This window comes from Chelonia mydas, chromosome 11, assembly GCF_015237465.2.
Source record: "Chelonia mydas isolate rCheMyd1 chromosome 11, rCheMyd1.pri.v2, whole genome shotgun sequence".
In the NCBI taxonomy this organism is placed as follows: Eukaryota; Metazoa; Chordata; order Testudines; family Cheloniidae; genus Chelonia; species Chelonia mydas.
This window is the reverse complement of record NC_051251.2, coordinates 10,597,203-10,617,827: the sequence shown is the minus strand read 5'-3', so window position 1 is coordinate 10,617,827 and position 20,625 is coordinate 10,597,203. Positions and strand designations below refer to the sequence as shown.

The window sequence follows — 20,625 nt, the reverse complement described above, 5'->3', positions numbered from 1 at the left end:
TACACCTAATACTGAGGTCAACCTAGCTACATCACTCAGGGCTGTGCAAAATTAGAGATCTAATTAAGGTGACTTAAGTCCCAGTATAGACACCGCTAGGTTGAAAGAAGAATTCTTCTGTCGACCAGGCTACCACCTACTGAGGGGGTGGATTGACTTCAGTGACTGAAAAACCACTTCTTTGCTGTAGTGTCTGTGCTACAATGGACATGTGTAGACATACGCTGAGTTTGTTGATCTCCTTTTACTCCCTTCCTCATATTGCAGTCACAAGACCACCACAGGGGCTGGTACAGTGCAGTATGATCATCAGTCTCTCCTCAAAAGAGTCCCAGGACTGGACTAGCCAGGGGCTTTACAGTGTTGAGTCGAAGGGGGAACTTCCACAGTACTGTATCTGCCTGAACTATGCCTGACTTACTTCCAGGGCTGTTACTAGTTTCTCCTCACTGCCACAAGCCCTAAATTTATTCCAAAAGGCTTAATCAGAGAACACCACCAGTGTGCCTCTACACTGCAATATAAAACAATGTCAGTAAAACTTTATGGTTAGTATTGTAATTGCGCAAAAGTCAAGCAGAGTTATGGTTTCCAAATTAAACTGGGAGAACAAGGAGGGCCATGTCTCTGAAGTGTTTGGAGTCAAGAGACCTGAGTTACTTTTCTGGCTCTGCCAAAGACTGGTTATTTGCCTCTGGGCAAGCCACTTTAATTGCTATGTGCCTCAGTTTTCCCATTTGTAAAATGGGGCTCGTAAAATTAACTCACGGGAGTGTTGAGAAGGTAAATTCATTGGTGTTTGTGACGTGTTCCAAGAGCCTCTCATAGAAGGGGCTATAGAAGTGAACAGTATTATAAAAGTGAGCAGTAACTTTGCATGAATATGGACATTTCTACTGAATCTTTTTGAATTTAAAAAAATGATGAGAAAAATAATTGAAAATATCTCCCATTTCCACAGCATAAGAATCTAAGAACGGCCATACTGGGTTAGACCAAAGGTCCATCTAGTCTAGTATCCTGTCTGCCGACAGTGGCCAATGCCAGGTGCTTCAGAGGGAATGAACAGAACAGGTAATCATCAAGTGATCCATCCCCTGTTGCCCATTCCCAGCTTCTGGCAAACAGAGGCTAGGGACACCATCCCTGCCCATCCTGGCTAATAGCCATTGATGGACCTATCCTCCATGAATTTACCTAGTTCTTTTTTGAACCCTGTTATAGTCTTGGCCTTCACAACATCCTCTGGCAAAGAGTTCCACAGGTTGGCTGTGTGTTGTGGGAAGAAATACTTCCTTTTGTTTGTTTTAAACCTGCTGCCTATTAATTTCATTTGGTGACCCTTTGTTCTTGTATTATGAGAAGAAGTAAATAACACTTCCTTATTTATTTTCTCTACAGCAGTCATGATTTTATAGACTTCTGTCATATCCCGCCTTAGTCATCTCTTTTCCAAACTGAAAAGCCCCAATCTTATTAAGTTTTCCTCATATAGCAGCTGTTCCATACCCCTAATAATTTTGTTGCCCTTTTCTATACCTTTTCCAATTCCAATATATCTTTTTTGAGATGGGGCGACCACATCTGCATGCAGTATTCAAGATGTGGGCGTACCATGGATTGATATAGAAACAATATGATATTTTCTGTCGTCTTATCTATCCCTTTCCTAATGATTCCCAACATTCTGTTAAACAATTAATTACTGAGAAAATACACTTGCATTTATTTAAATGTTTATTGAGTTACTGCAGTAAGGGGCAAATCCTCTGCTCTAGAGGAGGCACTTTGGGGCTGAGAGTGAAGTTAGTGCTGGTGGATGCACTACTTTACAGATCCAGAAGCCATGGGTAGTGCAAGAACTGTCTGTTCGAGGAGGCTAGCCTCTGGCCCCACCCCTTCTGCCCAAGGCTCCTCCCCCAAATATTCTGCCTCCCCTCCCCTGCCAGCCCCAGAGCACCGGGTGGCCCAAGTCCCATGCCACAGTCTGTCCCACCTTAGCCCCAGTCCCTACCCCAACCCCCGCCCATTTTGGGGAAGAGGAGCAGCCTGGGCTGGGGCCCCAGGGGAATAGCAGGAGGAGGCCTCGGGGCAAAGTATGGGCAGGGCCATGGGTGCTTAGCATGCACTGGCAGCCCCCCATCAATGCCTCCCCCTCCCCTCAGCCCCTCTGCCCACTGGCAGGCCCCGCTGATCAGCGCTTCCTGCTCCCTTCCAGCACCTACTGCCTGCTGCGGATCAGCTGTTTCTCGGCGTCAGGAGGCACTGGGGGGGGAAGGGGGGAGAAAGGGTGCAGCACGTTCGGGGGAGGAGGCGGGAAGGGGCGGGAAGAAGCAGGGCAGAGGTGAGCCATTGGGGGAAGGGGTGGAGTTGGGGCGGAGCTGGGGGGGAGCACACCCTGGCTGGTTAGAAACTCAGCGCAAGAAGCCCTGTGCAAGAAATTTATGGCCTGATTTTGCAAGGTGCTGAGTACTGTAGCACCCACTGACTTCACCTGGAGTTCAGGGTGACGGACACTTCTGAAAATCAGCTCCTTAATCTCTGCCTTGGTTTCTCTATCTGTGAAATGGGGACCTTGAAAACTCATTTCATACTCAGTGCAGTTCCTAGCAGACAAGCCTCAGTACAAAACCCACCATCACTTCTGGCAACCTTCTTGACCATCTCAGCAGAGATGACAAGTACTGACTGGGGACAGGAATGGAAATACCTTTTCATTGAGGGCATGGGGAGTTAGCTCAAATGGTAGAGCGCTCGCATACCATATGAGAGGTAGCGGGATCGTTGCCTACGTTCTCCAAGCTGCCACTCTTTCCCACCCCTCCCATCTTCCTCGTTTAGTTGGGGTTGGTCCTGATTTAGTTGGGGTTGGTCCTGCTTTGAGCAGGGGATTGGACTAGATGACCTCCTGAGGTCACTTCCAACCCTAATCATCTATGATTCTAGGGGTCCCCACAAGAAGGATTGAGGCACTCGGTCAGGGCAATGTGTGCAAGTTTGACTGTCAAACTAGTTCCTTGGATAAACAGAAGACTTCAGACTCCAGGGCACTTTTCACAAACGCTAAATTCATATGAAAACCCTTAACAAAATAGCTCATGTTTTTATATTACATGTTGCCAATAAAGCAAGTTCAAAAGTCTTTTTTTCTTTTGAGGGCATCTTGAAGCACGTAGGAAATCAGTCCATGTGTGGTTAGGTTAGCTCTGTACAAAAGTAGATTTAAGTGTCTGCAGAGCAGGAATTTATTTATGCCTATTGAGTTTGGCAGGTGCCCAGTGATATAGTAGGTCATGCTCTGCTGCACATGCCTGTACTATTGATTCAGAAATATTTTATGGGAACTTTATATAATAGAATTCTGTTCTGGAGGAACCTCCTCTAAGGGTGACAGCAGTTCAGTTTCCATGACCATTCAGTCGTTAGCTTCTCTGCCAACAAGGGGGCCAACTAATGCCAGTTGGTGGCTCCTCTGATTTGAACACATGCCCATGCAGAAGTGGATTGAGACCCACTGACTCATTTCAGACTGGGCCACCAAGCTGCCATTAGAGAGTATCGTCTTGTAGTATCTAATCCAAAGCCCACTGAAGTCATTGGGGGTCTTTCAGTTGACTTCAGTGGTCTTTGGATCACGTGCTTGGTCACTACCAAGGTGAGCTGGAATCAAATGGTGATCTAGAGGTAGAGTGCTTCTAAGCCCATTACCCATGGGATGTTAGATGGGGTGGAATCTGAGTTACCCAGCAAAGAATTTTCTGTAGTATCTGGCTGGTGAATCTTGCCCATATGCTCAGGGTTTAGCTGATCGTCATATTTGGGGTCAGGAAGGAATTTTCCTCCAGGGCAGATTGGAAGAGGCCCTGGAGGTTTTTCGCCTTCCTCTGTAGCATGGGGCACGAGTCACTTGCTGGAGGATTCTCTGCTCCTTGAAGTCTTTAAACCACAATTTGAGGACTTCAATAGCTCAGACATAGGTGAGAGGTTTTTCGCAGGAGTGGGTGGGTGAAATTCTGTGGCTTGTGTTGTGCAGGGAGTCAGACTAGATGATCATAATGGTCCCTTCTGACCTTAGTATCTATGAATACTTTGAGCTATTTAGTCCTACAGATGCTTATACCTTAGACCATTTCTTCCCAGCTCCCTTTCAGGCTTCCATGCCATGTGCCTGCAATGTGAGTTAGTAAGTTAAGTAACTTCTTATTTTATGTGGAGATGTCCGAACTATTCACATAAGTCAAGATAACAAAGATTAGAGTAATGTGTCTTGTTATATTTCCTGATTTGCATTGTTTTACTCCTGTATGAGAAACAACAATGTTGTCAAAAGCTGGTGAGTGCTTCAAAAGAGATAAACTCCCAGTGAGTTATACACTCAGAAAGAGTAATGATGGCCCAGTGGTTAGAGTGCAAGCTGGACACCCAGGTTCAAGTTTCTGCTCTGCTACAGACTTCCTGTGTGACCCTGGGCAAGTCACTTAGCCTTTCTGTAAAAAGGAGGTAATAATACTTCTCTGTGTTGTGAGGATAAATATCTTGGAGATTCTTAGGTCCTCATGATGGTATGCTAATTAGGGCCATGCAAGTAGCTTGTAGAGACTGATGCATCTACAAGTAACAAATCCCAGCCAGAACCAAGAACTTCAGAGTCTAAATGGAAGTAAAAGTAGAAATAAGTCAGTGGTTTAAAAAATGAAAACAAAAACACAGTGCATTGATTAAAACAAAAAAAAAGAGAGAGATACTCTTCCCTGGTACGCATCTGGAAAATGGTTTATGTAGTCAAATGTATCTAGCATTAAAAAATAAAAAGTTCAGTATGTTAGAAGGGAGTCTAGTTCTGTAAATGTGATTGAAACATTGTGTTATATAATTGCACTGTATCATTTTCTGTTGTAAGACAGATCACTGTTCACAATATAAACAGCACTAATGGGTAAATGTACCAACTGCTGGTGGCAGAGAGAAAAGCTCTGTTTTTTTTTCTTGATAGTGAGAAGCAGCCTTTTGCAACAGTCTGAAAGAGTGAACTCCAGCTGGCTGCGGTCTGTGGTCAGGGCAAGCAATGACATATGAATATAGCAAGGACTGCATTTTTGTCCGCATTGGGTTGGAGTTTTTTTTTACAGTGCATAGTTCGCTGTGCTAGGCTGTCATGACTGTATTGCCAGCTGTCATGTTGTATAACATTTATATTTATTTTGTGTATTGGTCCCATGCAGATTTTGAATATCTTGGTGCCAATGCACCTCTGTCTGCTGTTGCTCCCAGCTTCCAATGTCCTGTTTCAATAAAACCATAAACTTACCCACCCAATCATAAAAAGGCTTTTGAAGTTATTTTTTTAAAATCCAAGCATGCATTTCCCATTGATTACAGTGGGTCTCAGTTCAAGGGGTTCGTGGCATTGATTTTTGTTCAGTTTTTCAGAGTAGTGGGAACTTCACAGATATTTAAGTTTTAGATTTTTTTAAGGTTTCTTTTTCACCTTGGTTCTCCTTGGTATCATTTTGAAAATAATGATCTTGAATACAACTTTAGATTTAATAACACTGGTAAACCTTTAAAGAGAGAGTGGAAATTTACACTATCAGGGAAAACTTTCTAGGGAACACTGATATCTCTACTGGGCTGTGGCATAGTCTCCCAGGGAAAGTGGCAGAAATCCAATCACTTGGCACATTTTACAACCAGTCTGGACAAAATGCTAGTAACTGTACAATAGGGAACACTGCGTTAGCAGGAGAATGGACTGCATGACATTGGGAGTCTTTTCTCCCTGCAGCTTTTATGGTTCCCTGATCCTGGAGAGTATGAAAATTGGGCTTCTCTACCCCCTGATTCTAGACTTCACAGTGAATTAGGAGTTCATCACAGGAAAGTGCAGGCGGCCTAGCACGTCTTTGTGTCAAGGGTGAGCATTTTATATCTGGCTATTGTTGCAACTCAACAGTGTCAATCAAGGTCACCTTTTTTGGGTGAGGTGCTCCCAGATCCTCTCCCACCTTTGACACCCTCTACCATAATGAGCACCTTGTAGTGGAGGAAGGCTGCATGCTACCTTCTCTGGAACCCAGGGTGGAGAGAGTGATTCAAAGCACATCTTCCTAGATATTGGGAATATTTGCTGTATTCAGTCCCTTGCTCGCTTGTGTAGTGATAAAGTTTTTGATACAAGAGGGGATGCGGGGGGGGAGTGTTAGGGTCGCTTCCCCCCCCCCCGCCCGATTTGCTGCTTGGCTTGTACTTGTACCATGTTGAAGCCGCTGCCCTCACTCCTCCCCCCACTATCCTCTTTTGATGCCTCCCATCATAGCATGGTTTGCATGTAACATCTCCCCAGAACCCTTTGTGTGTGTGTGTGATCCCTGCAATAGCCTTGTCTTTAATGGCATGAGCTATAGACTGTGTTAACCTTAACTTTGAATAATTTTCCAGCTCTCATTTCTGCCAGTGCCACTTGTTATTTTTACTTGCTTGTGTTTTTAAAAGAAAATATATATATATCTCCCTCTTGGGGAGAATCGTGGTGGGATTTTATAAAACCCCTCCATGAAATCTATGCTAATCTGGGGCCTGAGAATAGCTAAATGCCAGTAATACTTGTCACAGTTTAGGGCAACTACACCTATATTCCCCCCCGCTGTGCTCCATCAAGGACATCCACTTAAAGGTTTCTGGCCCCCAGCCATCACCTCTCTTGGGCGGAGACCTGCTCCTCACTCTCTCTTGACCAGTGTTTTTCCAGGCTGCACAGTTCCCTTACACTGTGATATTCCCAGCAAGCCAGACTCCCTAAACAAGCTAGAGTCTGCACTTTGCTTCCTTTCCAGAGGCTATGAATAGAATCATTGCCCATAGGTGTCAGTTACCACACAGCTCTTTCTAAGGAAGTTTGTTTGTTCTTAAGGTTAAAGCATTATAGAGAAAACCTATTGAAAACAATAAAAGAACCTATACACATGCTAAAAAGCTTACCAAACATCACCTGTCAGTCATATGGGCCCTAGTAGTACAAGTCCTTCCAAGCCTTCCGGAAGGATTAGAGCTCCCCACCCATTTGCTTGATCAGAAAGAAGGCCCTGAATCAACAGGAGAACATAGGAATGGCCATACTGGGTCAGACCAATGATCCATCTAGCCCAGTATCCTGTCTTCCGACAGTGGCCAATGCCAGATGCTCTAGAGGGAATGAACATAACAGGGCAATTCTTGAGTGATCCATCCCCTGAAGTCCAGTCCCAGCATCTGGCAGTCAAAGGCTTAGGGTCACCCAGAGCAGTAATACTTTTGGCCTTCAGAACATCCCCTGGCAACAAGTTCCACAGGTTGACCGTGCATTGTGTGAAGAAACTCAGGCTATTTGTCCAAAAGGCCTTTCTTTGTCTGTTGTTTTCTGGAGAATCTAGTTTGAACTACTATATGTGAGCCTCCGCAGGAGCTGGTACCTCTCTGGGAGGGGGTTACAACCTGACTGATTTGCCTTAATCACCACCCACAGTTTTTAGTTCTTGGAGGAGCTAAAGTAGCCCTCCCCCATGGAGTAGAACATAGTCATATATAAACCACTCCATTAAAACAATGGACCACAAAGATGCTGCATGGGATTGCACTGTATGTCACTTCTCCCCCCTGAGAGGTTACATACAATCCCAGCCCTCAATAATACATAAACTTAATACACTTATGTCTTTCAGGGATATTACAGGAAATTGCTATGTCTGTCAGAACAAGCAGTGACATAATTTGGGATTGATGGTGCTCATAGCAATTCAAAAGGAGGCAAAAGATTTGAAAAATCCTCTGGCCATACACTGAATACCTTGAGGGCCTTGATTGAAACCCATTGCAACCAATCTGAGGCTTTCCATTGACTTCACTGTGTCAGACAAAACTGCCACTGAGCCAAATCCTGAGGGTTTTTTTTCAGACACAACTTGCTGAATCTTGCTGGGTTGAGTATGCCCAAGTAAGGATTTAAATTGGATGTAGCCTCTTATGGTACGTGGAACTGCTAGTCCTGCCTATAGTTTAAATTGCCTGATGCTTCCTGTTCTAGGATCCCATTTTCAATTGCTGTAATGGGGTGCACAGACCCCACACTGGGCAGCAAGGGGTTAAGGAATTATTTTGGGTTCAGCCAGCCCCTCCCCGCCACACCTGCAGCAAATGCTCCAGCTGCTGGAGGAATTAAAAAGCCGGGAACAATTAGCTTATTTGGGTGTCAGAGTTGGAGGTGAGCAGACTTGTAGCTCATAGCTCCAGCAGAGCAGAGGGAAGCCTAAAGGCTCTGATACAGCTGCCCAAAGGGGGCCTCCTTGAGGGAAGGGAGGACCCACCCCAGATACAACCAGAGAGGGAAGTATCCTGTGACCTTGGACATTGGTAACTTCCTCTTACTTCTTTTTGGTTTGGATTTCCCCACCAGGGGAAGGCCTTGGACTGAGCTGACCTTGGTGGGAGGGGGGATGAGAGGAAGAGACCCAGTGAGGACAGCCTTAAGCAGCCTTGGTTGTAGGGTTGCTAGGTATCCGGTTTTCGACCAGAATGCCCGGTTGAAGTGTGACCCCGGTGGCTCTGGTCGGCACCGCTGACTGGGCTGTTAAAAGTCCGGTCGGTCGTGCAGTGGGGTTCTGGGGCTAAGGCAGGCTCCCTGCCTGCCCTAGCTCCACATGGCTCCTGGAAGTGGCCACCGGGTCCCTGCAGTCCCTAGGCTCATGGGCAGTCAGGGAGGCTCCATGCACTGCCTGTGTCCCGAATGCCTGTTAAGCAGCTCCCATTGGCCGGGAACAGTGACCAATGGGAGCTGTGGTTGCAGCGCCTGCAGATGCGAGGGCGGTGCACAGAGCCTCACTGGCTGCCCATGCGCCTAGGGGCTGCAGGGTCCTGGCCGCTGCTTCCTGGAAGCTGCAGTAAGCTCCTCCAGGACCCCACACTCTAAACCCTCTCCTGCACCCCAACCCTCTGCCCCAACATGGAGTCTCCTCCTGCATCCAAACTCCCTCCCAAAGCCTGCACACACCCCCAAAACCCCCTGCCCCAGCCCCCTTCCTGCACCCCAAACCTCTCATCTCTGGCCCCACCCCAGAGTCTGTACCCCCAGGTGGAGCATGCACCCCTTCCTGCACTCTGTACCCCGAGCCTGGAGCCCCCTCTTGCACCTCAAACCCCTCACCCCCAGCCCGCACCCCCAGCTGGAGCCTGCACCCCAAGCCCCTCATCCCTGGCCTCAACCCAGAGCCCTCACCCCCCTCCTGCACCTCAAGCCCCTGCCCCAGCCCGGTGAAAGTGAGTGAGGATGTGGGAGAGTGAGTGATAGGGAGGGGGGATGGAGCGAGGAGGGGCAGGGCCTCAGAGAAGGGGCAGGACTTCGGGGCAGGGGTGTTCAGTTTTGTGTGATTAGAAACTTGGCAACCTTACTTGGTTGCTAGGCTACTGGTAGCCCAAAGGGCCCTGGTTTGGAGCCCGGTGGAGTGGAAGGGCCCAGGCTCCCCTCCTCACAACACCCATGACAGTCAGGGGTTGTGGCCGTAACCACTAGGCCACATTTCCCAACTAGACCCCCAGTGAGGACCATTACAGTTGCTTATAACTTTGCCAAACTTTATTGTTCTTATTATCTGTTGTTTGTGTTACCATAGGAGCCCCCCATCATGGATCAAGATCCTATTGTGCTAGGTGCTGAACAAACACAGAACAAAGAGACTGCCCCATACAAGTAACTGTTTGGGCCGAAATTTTCTATTGTGGATTTCTGCCTCAGCTTACATTTTTTTGGACAGTTTCAGCTAAAATGGTTCAGCTGTTTCTGAGAACAAAATTAGGGGAAAATAGATAGTTTTGCATGTGTTTTAAAAAATTCTTGCAACCATTTCACTGAAAAGCTGTAGCAGACACTTGAAATGTGGCGGGGGGAGGGGGTTGCCCTGGTGTCAGGGACATATCTTCTGCTCTTCCCATGAAAAACTGCCCACATCGGGCCAAGTTATAAGCCTTTGGAAAAAAAAATCTCAGTTTGCACATGCTCAGTAGAAACTTGTTAGTTCAGCAGCTAAATTCTCTAAAGATTCTGTCGGCACTGAGCATGCTCCAGTCTGCAGCAGGCAGACTGTCTCCTGTGTTCTCAATAAACTGCTGGAAGCCAGACAGTGAGGCAGAGAAAGGAGGAAGTAGCCATTCTGGAATGCAGAGGAGAAGAGAGATAGGATGGGGTGTGATGGGATGAGGGAATTAATCGGTGGGAGCAGCTGAGGAGCTGGGGCAATCTTAATTTTGGCATTTCCTAACTTCTGAGTGCTTGATTTTGCAATCTTAATGTTCTTTTAAAATAATTTTTGATGTAATATGTAGTAGTTGCTGCAGATGCAGATATTAGAGGGTGTGAAGAGTTACTGATCATCTTTATGGCAATATTCAAAACCCATAGGGACAAGAATAAAACATAGCCTATGGCTTTAATTTGTAATGTTGCTACCTGGTGCCTCTTTCCTACTGTCTCTTTAAGCAGTTTATTATGGCATTTGCATTACTTGAATTATGCCTATACTTAATATTGAGCCATTAACATGCATTTGGAGTATTTGCACATTTCAGTATCTTTACAAATTCTGTTGGTATTGCATGCTAGGAGTTGTATAAAGGCACTTAATTTTTCAGTGTATTGTTTGCTGAATATTATCACATCTAGTTAATGTGGGTTTGTAATGAAAGAGGAAAACCACCCCCAGAGATTTGTTGCAGACTTTAGATAGGGATGTATGTTTCCTAAAATGAAATTCTTTGCATTGCAGGTATCCTGTCAGGGCCTACCTTGGAAGCTAGATCTGCAGCAGGCCTCCAATCATGGTTGTATCAAGATTAAAGGGCATTTCTCTGTCATTGGCAAGCCTTTTCCTTCTCACTTTTCATCTCTCAGCATCACAGAATGCACCCGAATACCCTGAAACTGAGCAACAGCAATGCATCAGAAGAGAACACCCCACCATTGCTTTCCAAGGTAAGAGATTCTCTTCCCTTGGATGTCTTAGCTTGATTGCAAGGTACAATAGGATAATCCGCTCTGAAGTCCTTCGTACAGTGCTGTGTCCTGGGAAGTGGCGAGGTCAAAGCAGAGGGCTGGGAGATAAGTCCTCAAGGTTTCTCTTCACCATTCTACCACTGACTCAGTGATCTTGGGCGACTCGCTGAATTTTGCCTTTGTTTCCTCATCCGTAAGTGGGTTCAGTGATGCTTAGAAACCTCACAGGGCTAATATGAGGCTTATTTCATACTTGGAAAGTGTTTTCAGATCTTTGAATGCAAGGCACATTTATTATTTTGGACATTTAGAGCAAGATTATTGTGTAGACAATAATAATAAAATAGTCACTAGTTGCTTCCATTGTTCTTGTTGATTTTTCTGACCTTAGAGGCAAAAGAGCAGCCTTTTTAACTGCAGAGGCCGACAGTGCCACACATAAAAACATCACAGGCCTCTTACTAGTGACTTGCAGCATAAGAATTCCCGTGAAGAACTGTGTCCTTATCCCAGATAAATGGTCTGTGTTGTTATGTGTAGTAGTGATACCCCTAGGATTCTGTCAGCGCTTCTGTCTACTCATCCATATAGTTCCATGGCCCTCATCACCCTCAGATCTGAGCAAGAAGTTCCATACACCATTGCCATAGTGCGTTGAGCCTCCTTGCCTGCTGTAGCTTCCTCCTAAATGTTGAAGTATTGATTTTGGTTCCCCTTTGGGGGATTGCATTGCATCTGTGGTTAGGTTCCTTGCTGAGGGCATCTGAATGAGGCTTCTGTGACCTTTGAGATGGGGTGTCTAGGGAGAAAGGAGAAGTTGAAGGGTTCCTTGATGACCTTTTAGGGCTCTTGTCTAAGGCTTTATGCTTCTTTGGAGGGAAGGAAGCTATTGTCTTTACATTTGGAAACAGTTTTCTTGTCTGTTTTCCATTATCCATGCTTTAAAGGTTTAAGTGGATTAAAGTAAATTAGCAAAACTTTAAGCCTACAGTACATAATAGGGCATTGGCTCGAACCTTGTTCCTGTAGACATAAATAAACCTTGATTTTTAATTGCTTAATAATGCTGACCTTCTGCTTTATTGGGGAAGGGTGAAAGAAGAAATCCCTGAGGTTAAAAAATGTGTTGGAACTTAATTGGCTATTTAAACAGATAATACAGGAATGAGCATATTACAAGTACAAAGAGAGAGAAAAGTTGGGTCTCTTAATATTATCCAAAAGACAGATTTTTTTGTTGTTGTTGGGTTTTTTTGGTTCACAAAGAACCAGTTTGTAGGATCTATCTTTAAGATGTGTTAGCTTCTGGAGCCCATGTGAAGTTTAGAAGCATGTTTATGCTGATTCTGAAAAGCCAGTTGGAGATGTTGATGCTCAAGATGGGTGTCTTCATTTGCCAAACTGCTTTGTGTTAATCAGGCATAGCAGGAACACACAAAACCCAGAGCATTCCTTTTCCCTTTTGCTGCTCTTTTCTAGTATGGATTAATTAGAGCCCGGCAATTATAGGAAAGAAATAGAGATGAAAATTACAGCCATCTAAGGCAAATGTCCTCACATGGGTCCTCTAAACTTTGGTTAGATTCATGGTTATTGTTTGTTTTCTGCACCTGTTTCCTGGTGATTGTTCGGTACATTGTAGTCTTGTGTGCTAGGTTATGCAGCCCTGCAGAAGATGTTCTGTAGGAAAATATGCAGAATGAAATTAAAGGCACCTCCCTTCCTTAGCTACAAGCAGCACTCAAAAATCTATGGACGAGAGTGTTATGCATCCAAAAAGCACGTCACAGCTCTTAAGGCTGTATCCTGTCCTGGCCCCAACACCAGTGAGCATGAAAAGTGCTGAACGCATTGGAACCACTGCAGTTCCGCTGTGCAAGGGGAACAGACTGGGGAATCCACATCTTACGTGCTGCAGAGTATTGCTCTGTGAAGGCTCTCTCCATGGCAACATGAAGCAGGAGGGTTGTGGCCAGTAGGTCCACAAATACCTTGTTCCATGGGCCATAATCTACTGTGTAGTGGGAATGCAAGGGCAGCTGGTGATATTGTAGCCTGTGGAGCAGCTTGGCTGATGCCTGGTGGAGGATTCCTTTTCCCAAGACCCCATGCATCTCCGTAGCTGTTGCCCATGGTCTAGTGGGTAGGACACTGGACTGGAAGTCAGGACCCTGGGTTCTAGTCTTGGCTTGGTTATTGATAAATTGGGTCAAGGTAGGGCACCACTCTCTGTCTTGTCTACTAGTATTGTAAGCCTTTTGCGGCAAGGTGTGTCCTATCGAGGTTTATTTATCCATCCCACAGGAACAAAGTCCGAGCCAGTGCCATGGTATGTAGACTTAGATATGTTATGTGTTTGTCCATTCTGAACCTCCTGGATCTGCCAAACTTAGGCAGAAGTCACTTGAGAACAGCTTTTTATGTCAGATTTCTACTAATTCTTACTTCTCTCTGGTTTTGTTTTTTAATTCATGCTGCCTTCTTTATTGGTTATGGTTAGGAAGGAATGTTGTTTAAATGACTAAACAAATTACTAGGGTCCTTAGTTCTCTCCTATCAGCCAGTGCTTTCACCCTGGGACATGGGAGTTATTATAGGCTAAGATGGACCTATTTGTGGGAGTCCTTGTTTCAATATTGGTAGTGCAGCTCTCCTCCTCTACCTCCACTCCTCAAGCATACACAATGTGGGGACCAGAGCCAGTGCTAGGCTTAAGCAGACGAAGCAATTGCTTAGGGCCTGAGCAGCTCAAGGGGACACCCTATTAATTATTAGTATGTGTTGGGGGGGATGTTCCTGCTTAGGGCCCCCAGTGGGGGAACTGTCGGCAAAACTGTCTCAGCTGACCTGAGCCATCATATGTATGCTGATGCATAGGGAAGAGGTGGACTGAGCTAGGTAACTAAGACTGTTAAATCCCTAACCACATAGGGCGTTCTATATGGCAGCTTTCCACGTCCTATCATAACTGTTGGTGAAAGTTTCCATGCATGCAAAATTTGGCCTGTTGGCAGGTACCTGCTCTCTCCTGAATTATGTCCGGGTGCATTTTCTGTTGCCTGGTGTTTTAATTGATTTGGGAGTGTTCTAATCTGGGGTTTTACTTTGGGCTGATGTGTAATTGTAACCTGCTACCAGATGAATATGACTTGAGTAGCATGAACATAGCTTGCTGCATATAAATGCATTGTTCTTATTTTTGTTTTAAACAACATATTTTTGAAAACCGGCCAACTTGCAAACATTCAGATCTATGGGGAGCTATTAAATGTGTGCTTGTTGTACTGAAACAAAAGGCTGTTTTAACTTTGCGTGGCTGAAAGATAATGGAGTATGATTTATTTCTCTTGGATTTGCGCGATAGTCTGCCAAACACCCCCACTACAGTTGAATTGGTCACTAATACATTGTTCCCGTTAGTGTGTATTGATTGGAAAAAAACACACTATCATCCATGAACTCCACCACCCAGGTATGAAAAGCCCATAGGAAATTTTGCTAAAGATTTGCATTCATGTTGAGTGTGCTTGATTTTTGGCATTCCTAACCAAAAATTTAGTTAAAAAAGGAGGAGAGTTGTGGAATGAAGTCTGGGAGGTATTTCTGGCCAAATATCTGGGGGAAACCAAAGTTACTATGGGAAAATCCGTTGCTGCCCTGGTATCTCCATTAAGGGAATTGAAACTTTAGCTAATAATGTGACATTGATGGGTGACCAACAGCAGCATGTGCCTCAGACTGCAGTGGTGCAGACTATTTGACCTCAAAGGCATTTGGCTGTGGATTTCTTTTTTCTATTAGAAAACCTCATAGTATTTTTTTTTTTATCTTGAAAATGGAACTATAGCAAATGAGTCTGATATTTTCTTCCTCAGGGTTGGTTTAGAATTTGTTTTGAAATTACTAGCAATAAAGTCATAAATAATTGAACAATGGTTAGGAAAGTAATTTTGCTCTCCGGCAACCATCTGAAAATCTCACACAACAGCTTTCTGCTATACAGTACAATGTATTTTTTTAATACAATAATATTTTTTCTTTGGTGCTTACTCATCAATGGTGTCCTACGAGCCTTGCAAATCAACACAATGAGAACTGATAAAAAGGATTCAGTGTGCTGTGCCAAAAGGCCTCTGGGATAAAAAGGGTCTGGGAAAAGTGCCCTTCATTCATAAAATGCTGGAAACAGAGAGAGTCACTCACAAGCTGCAGAGAAAAGGAAGATTTTACGGTAAGATTTAAAGGAGGGGAGTGATTCAGAGCCTCTCACAGGGAGGAGAAGAAGGGAGTTCTGAAGAGATGGGCTAACACAAGTGAAAGAGCGACCCACAACCACGAAGAGGCATGGGTGGTGGGATGCAGAGGAGAAGCACGCGAGGAAGTGTTGTGGAGCAGAGGGAATTGACTGCGAGTAGGTCAAAAAGGTAGCATAGAGGAGTGAATCCAGGTAGAGTTTTGAAGAGCAGCTGGGTGTTTTTTAGGTGCCACTAGCTTAATTTCTGATAACAGCTGCATGCAACATTGCTTTGAGTCCTGAATATATCATTCAGAATAGTCGGATCCAGGACATGAAATTGTGCTGTCAATAAGCAGTGCTGCTTTGCAAATCCCAGGCAGCATCCCCAGCAAAAGAAAGAGAAGCAGAAAAAAACAACTTTTCTGTGGTGGTTCAATATAAACAAACATATACTTTCCAGAGAGCTCATTCTGGATTTTAAGGTTTGCGTAATGTTGCTCCTTAACAGATTCAGTTTATGAGCCAATAGTATTGCAAAACTGATTTGGTTTAGCCTCTGTACACACCTTCTGCTGTAAATAACAATAACATGATGCACTTCTCTAACACCTTCCTTCCAAAGACCTCGTGCCTGAATTAAATGTATCCCTGTATGAGAACTGTTTAATTGATACTATCCTTTAACTATCAGGGGATTGATCCTTGAAGATGATGAGCACTGTGACCCTGATCCACCAAAACACTTAAGTACATGATTAACTTGAAGCCAATGGGATGACTCATGTGTTTAAAGCTAAGCGCATGCTTAAGTGTTTTGCTGAAGCAGAGCCAGAGCGCTCATCACTTTTCAGGATCAAGCCCTTACTTGGAAACCCTAACACACATTTTTTTATCTGCTCAGAGTGTTGCAATGATAGATACAACTGGCAAATAATCTCCTCTACCATGGTTAAGCCATCTGGTTGGGATAATCTTTCTGAGATTAGAGACAGCTTGATTAGCTTTCCCTTTTTGGATTTCCATGTGTACATGCAGCAGACGTACTGATGTAATAGCCACCATCTTGACTGACACACAGGAGACAGAGCTGGGGACTTCTAGAACTCAAAGCATAAGACGATACCTTGCGCTAATGCTCTCTAGGTAGTAACAAGCATGTATCCTCAGTACCGAGAGGGCCTATAACTCACATTCACCAGTGGGTCACACTAATGCACTAGACAGAGGTGAGGCTGTGAAATACTGGAAGTGTTTCGTAGGAAGCCAGTTCCCAGGAGATTTGCCATTTGGCATGCAGACCGGATACATGTGGAAATGCTTTGAATACACAGTCAAACTTTTCTGGATGTTCTTTCAAACAGGAAGTGAAAGTTAATACTGGAGGATGATCATGGACTACATTTCACAAATGGCCCTCTCTCTCTCTCTCCATTGATGTGCCCTAGTACCATATGGTCCCTGTGTTTGAAATCTGGGTCTGAATTTTGCAGCTTGAGCCTCTCTATTTAAAACCTTCTAAGAATTGCCCAGTACTAATAAAAAGGGAATCATCAAGGCCTTGGCAATCTGCAGATTTAAAACCCAATCATAAAGGATTTTCAGGTTGATGTTCATTCATAGATTTATATATTCAAAGGCTAGAATAGGCTATTAGATACTCTAGCCTGACTACCTGTATAAAAGAGGCCATAAACTTTCATCCAGTTACACCTGTTTGGAGCCTAGTAAGTTGTATTTGTCTAAAACATATGTATTAACTGGATTTGAGTCTCTACGGACTTTGCAGGATCTGATCAGGGGAGATAGTTGTTCTGAATTTTATACAACACATCTGTTGGCACAAAATTGCTGGCATAGACGTGAGTGTAGAGGTAATGTAAAATCCACCCCCAGATGTGGGAGAGGCTGGCTGGAAAGGTTGAGTGATGACAAAAGAGTGTTTTTTTTCCATCAGATGCCAGTGGCTCTGAGAGCCAAGATGCAACTTGCCTTCCTGTCTGAAAAGAGGGATTATATGGATCAGATTGTCATAAGAAGCAATGAGTGATGCATGGGCAACTAGTTTTATCTTTCTCAATGAATGTGATTGTGTGACGGCTTCAGTGCTTGTCTCGGTAAACAATGGGTCACAATGTTTAAATGCCCTGGAATGTGCTTAAAGCAACAAACAGGCTCTAAATTAGCTGACTTGGGGGCCAGTTTGTAGTCTGGCTAGTGCAGCCATGCAAGTTAGTAATAGGGTGTAAAGTCCCCTTACTGTCTTCTACTGGCTACCCAGATCTCAGATAGCTGAGTGAGGGGCACAGCAGGCTTTGCAGGGCTGCGGCAGGCCCCCAACGCCCATGTGCAAGTGGTTGGGAGGGCCCGAAGGGGAGGGGGATGGCAGAGCCTTGGCTCCACCCTGTAGAGCATCAGGCAGCATGCACTGTTCTGGTATAGATCTGTGGAGTTTACTTCTTCCTTGGAGCAGCAAGGGATCCAGGAGGGCAGATGTGACTCTCTGCCTCACAGTCTCCTTCCCAGGGTGCTCCAGGGACCAAATGAGAGCAGGCTGTATTGTCATGATCTAGCTCATAGGGATTATCTGGCATTTCTTTACCTGGGCTTTGAATCACTGGGGATTCTTCAAAACAGACCACAACACTTTACTGGCTGCTCAATAGTAATAAAAAAAGCTAATAAATAATAGTAATTGTACTTGTACGGTGAAGAGGTTTTGGAATAAGTTCCTCTCTGTCCATATTGCAACAATTTGGCAAGCCAACTCCTGTTTTGAGAAAGTGATCATTATTTAGGAACCTGAGGTTTGAGATGATCCATGTTATGTTGTACCAACACATAGTCTTGCGTACATCTCATCCTGCAAGTACTTTACAAGTCATTAGGCCTTGCAGCATGCTTGTGAGTTAGGGAGGAGTCATTAGCCCCAGTTTGCAGTCTGGGGAACTGAGGCACTGAAAAGTTTAAGCGACTTGCTCAAGGCCACAAAGGGATTCCGTGTCAGAGCCATTATTGGGATTCCTTGGTCTCTGCTCAAGTCACAAGGTCTGATTTCTTCCTTGTAACTTAGGATGGGAGGACCATGGAAAGTTCAGTTTAGGGAACTACTGTGGACTGTTGAGAGTGTGAGCGCCACAAAGCGGTCTTGGGTTGGGCAATGACACTGTGTCTCTGTGACTCCACTCAGTGACGAAGTGGGTCGTCAGCTCCTCTGTTCTGTTACTGCTGGGAAGGAGGAGAGCCACCTGCTGACTCCTTCCTTCGCTTGGTTGATGAGGGAAGGGGAGAGGAGTTGTTTTCTCCCTCCTGGTGCTGGGAGAGAACAGGGATTTTATTCCCTTTTTCCATCCAGGCTGCCCCTTCCTGCCTGCTGTTGGACAGCATGGGCTGTGGGGGGCACTGGTAGCTCCTGTACTTCCTTTGTCACTGCCTTTCAAGGGAAGGGAGGGTGGAAACAAGATTCCATGTGGCTCTCATGCCATCCTGAGTTTGCTCATTGTTCCTCTCATGGTGGAGCTGGCCAGGATTGGAAGAGTTGAGTGAATGGGCAGGAAATGAGAGGGAAATGAGACCACTTGGGCGAGCTGGAGATTGAGTGAAGGGGGGGGGAGAGAGGGGTATAACCCCTTTGCTGTGTAGAGAGCATGGCCCCTTTTAAATGTTTGCCCTGAGCGGGGGAGTGCTGATTACCTGGATCTGGGACACTCCAGGACAGGAGCCAGGAGGAGCACTGGGCCAGGGAGGAATCGCTCAAGAAGGACAGACCGGAGCTGGACCCAGTATCACTGCTGCCCAGAGCTGCACGGGGCCGTGAATACTGGAGCTTGTGGCCTTGCAGTGGGGATAAGGAGGGAGGCTGTTAGCTAGTTAAGTGGGGAGGTGGTCGCTCTGTGTGGCTTTGCAGAGAGTGGCAGAAGAGGGCCCTGGAGGGGTTTGTTGGGGAAAGTTCACTGGCTCTGAAGACGACCAGGAGCACTCAAGACTCACCACTGGACTGGAATTTTGCCCAGGACTCCCGAACTCGGAGTGCAGACATTGCTCGGTGTCTGCCCTTTCAGACTGTGCTACCACTGGGCCTGTAGGGCCTTGTGTTGAATGCAATTCTGTTTTAGCGCTCTCCCTGTCTTTTCCCCTGATATTTTTCTCCATTCATCCCTCTGTGAATAAATATTTCCCTTTCCTGTATTCACTTTACTATTCTTGTGCGTGTTCCCTCCGGGGGGGTGGGAGGAGGTATTTGGAACAGGTGCCCCTGGGGTGGAAGGGACTTTCACTGTTGCGTTCCTTGGCCAGAGCTGTCTGCAGAGCAGACCCCATCTTGGCCAGGAGGGTGCTACAGTTACAGGAGGGTAGATATGAGGTCCTAGAAGGAGGCTGGGGGAATCAAGGAAGATATGAAAATCTGAGAGGCAATTTTGAATTGAATTTGGAGATGAGAGTTGTGGAAAGGATGCCAGCAATCCTGGGATGATGTAGCCCCATTTCCTAGAACAAGAGTGTAGCCTGGCTGCAGCATTCTGAATCCCTGGAACTTTGGTTGGAGAGCAGGGATTCAGGCAGACAGGGGAAGTAGGAATTGCAGTCACTGAGGCAAGGATGTGATTAGTGCACAATTAAGACAATGTAGCAAAGTGTGTCTGTGTATGTGAGAGAGAGAGAACCCAGGGTAACACCAAGATCTCTGGCTTCAGGAGTAAAGTTAAGTCTGAATGTTGGCATATTTGTCTAGGCAACCCTGCCAATGCATCTATAGATTTTTCCAGTTGCCCTGCTAATTTTGCCACATTGTGGTTTGGTTTTGCGCTGTGTACAATAGGGACTAGGAAGAGGCCATGCAGCTCATTTGCACAGGATTGGAACTCAGTTCTCCAAAGACTATTGCACTAACCCCACAGTGTGACCTACAGAGAGAGATTCAGAATTTCAAAGGAGGAGGTTATTAAACTGACAGTGAATCACATATTAAGATTACATGGTATGAGGATTGTAAGACAATTGTAGCTTTTTATTCAGCTGTGAAAATGTCCATGCTGATAGAAGGAAGCTGTAAAGAAGATTCAGATGATGGAATTATAAAGTGGTGTCTCACTGATTGTGCTGGGATTTTATGTGGATGCTGTAGGGAATCTCTCTGCAATGACCAAAGCACACTGACCTCAGGGGACTGGGGGTAGCATCTAAAGCCTTTTCCCTTCTAGGTTGTTGGTGCTGATCCAGTCTCTGCTGGTGCTGATGGGAAGTTATCACCGTCTGATGCTGTCTGTTCAGCGGTTTATATAAAATGAGGACCATGGTCTCAGTTCAGTTTGTAGCAGAAAAGAGCCCAAATCACAAAAGCCACTGCCACCATTGAGGCTAATTCCAAGGGAAG

The 20,625-nt window shown here is 45.4% G+C and overlaps 1 protein-coding gene across 6 annotated transcripts in view; it reads left to right on the top strand.

Annotated features, from left to right (window-relative positions):
- The window catches only part of SEMA5B (semaphorin 5B), a 354,318-nt gene that overhangs the window by 172,846 nt on the left and 160,847 nt on the right, over positions 1–20,625 (top strand). For 4 of the 6 annotated variants that reach the window (XM_007071886.4, XM_037912502.2, XM_027834090.3 and 1 more), the window contains exon 3: positions 10,791–10,996. In XM_007071886.4, coding sequence (XP_007071948.2) covers positions 10,843–10,996 — 154 coding nt within the window. In that variant the 5' untranslated portion in view covers positions 10,791–10,842. Of the gene's footprint in view, positions 1–1,025; positions 1,075–8,219; positions 8,386–10,790; positions 10,997–20,625 lie in introns of those variants that run through there. The other 2 variants (XM_043525271.1, XM_043525270.1) reach the window with 2 other exon arrangements.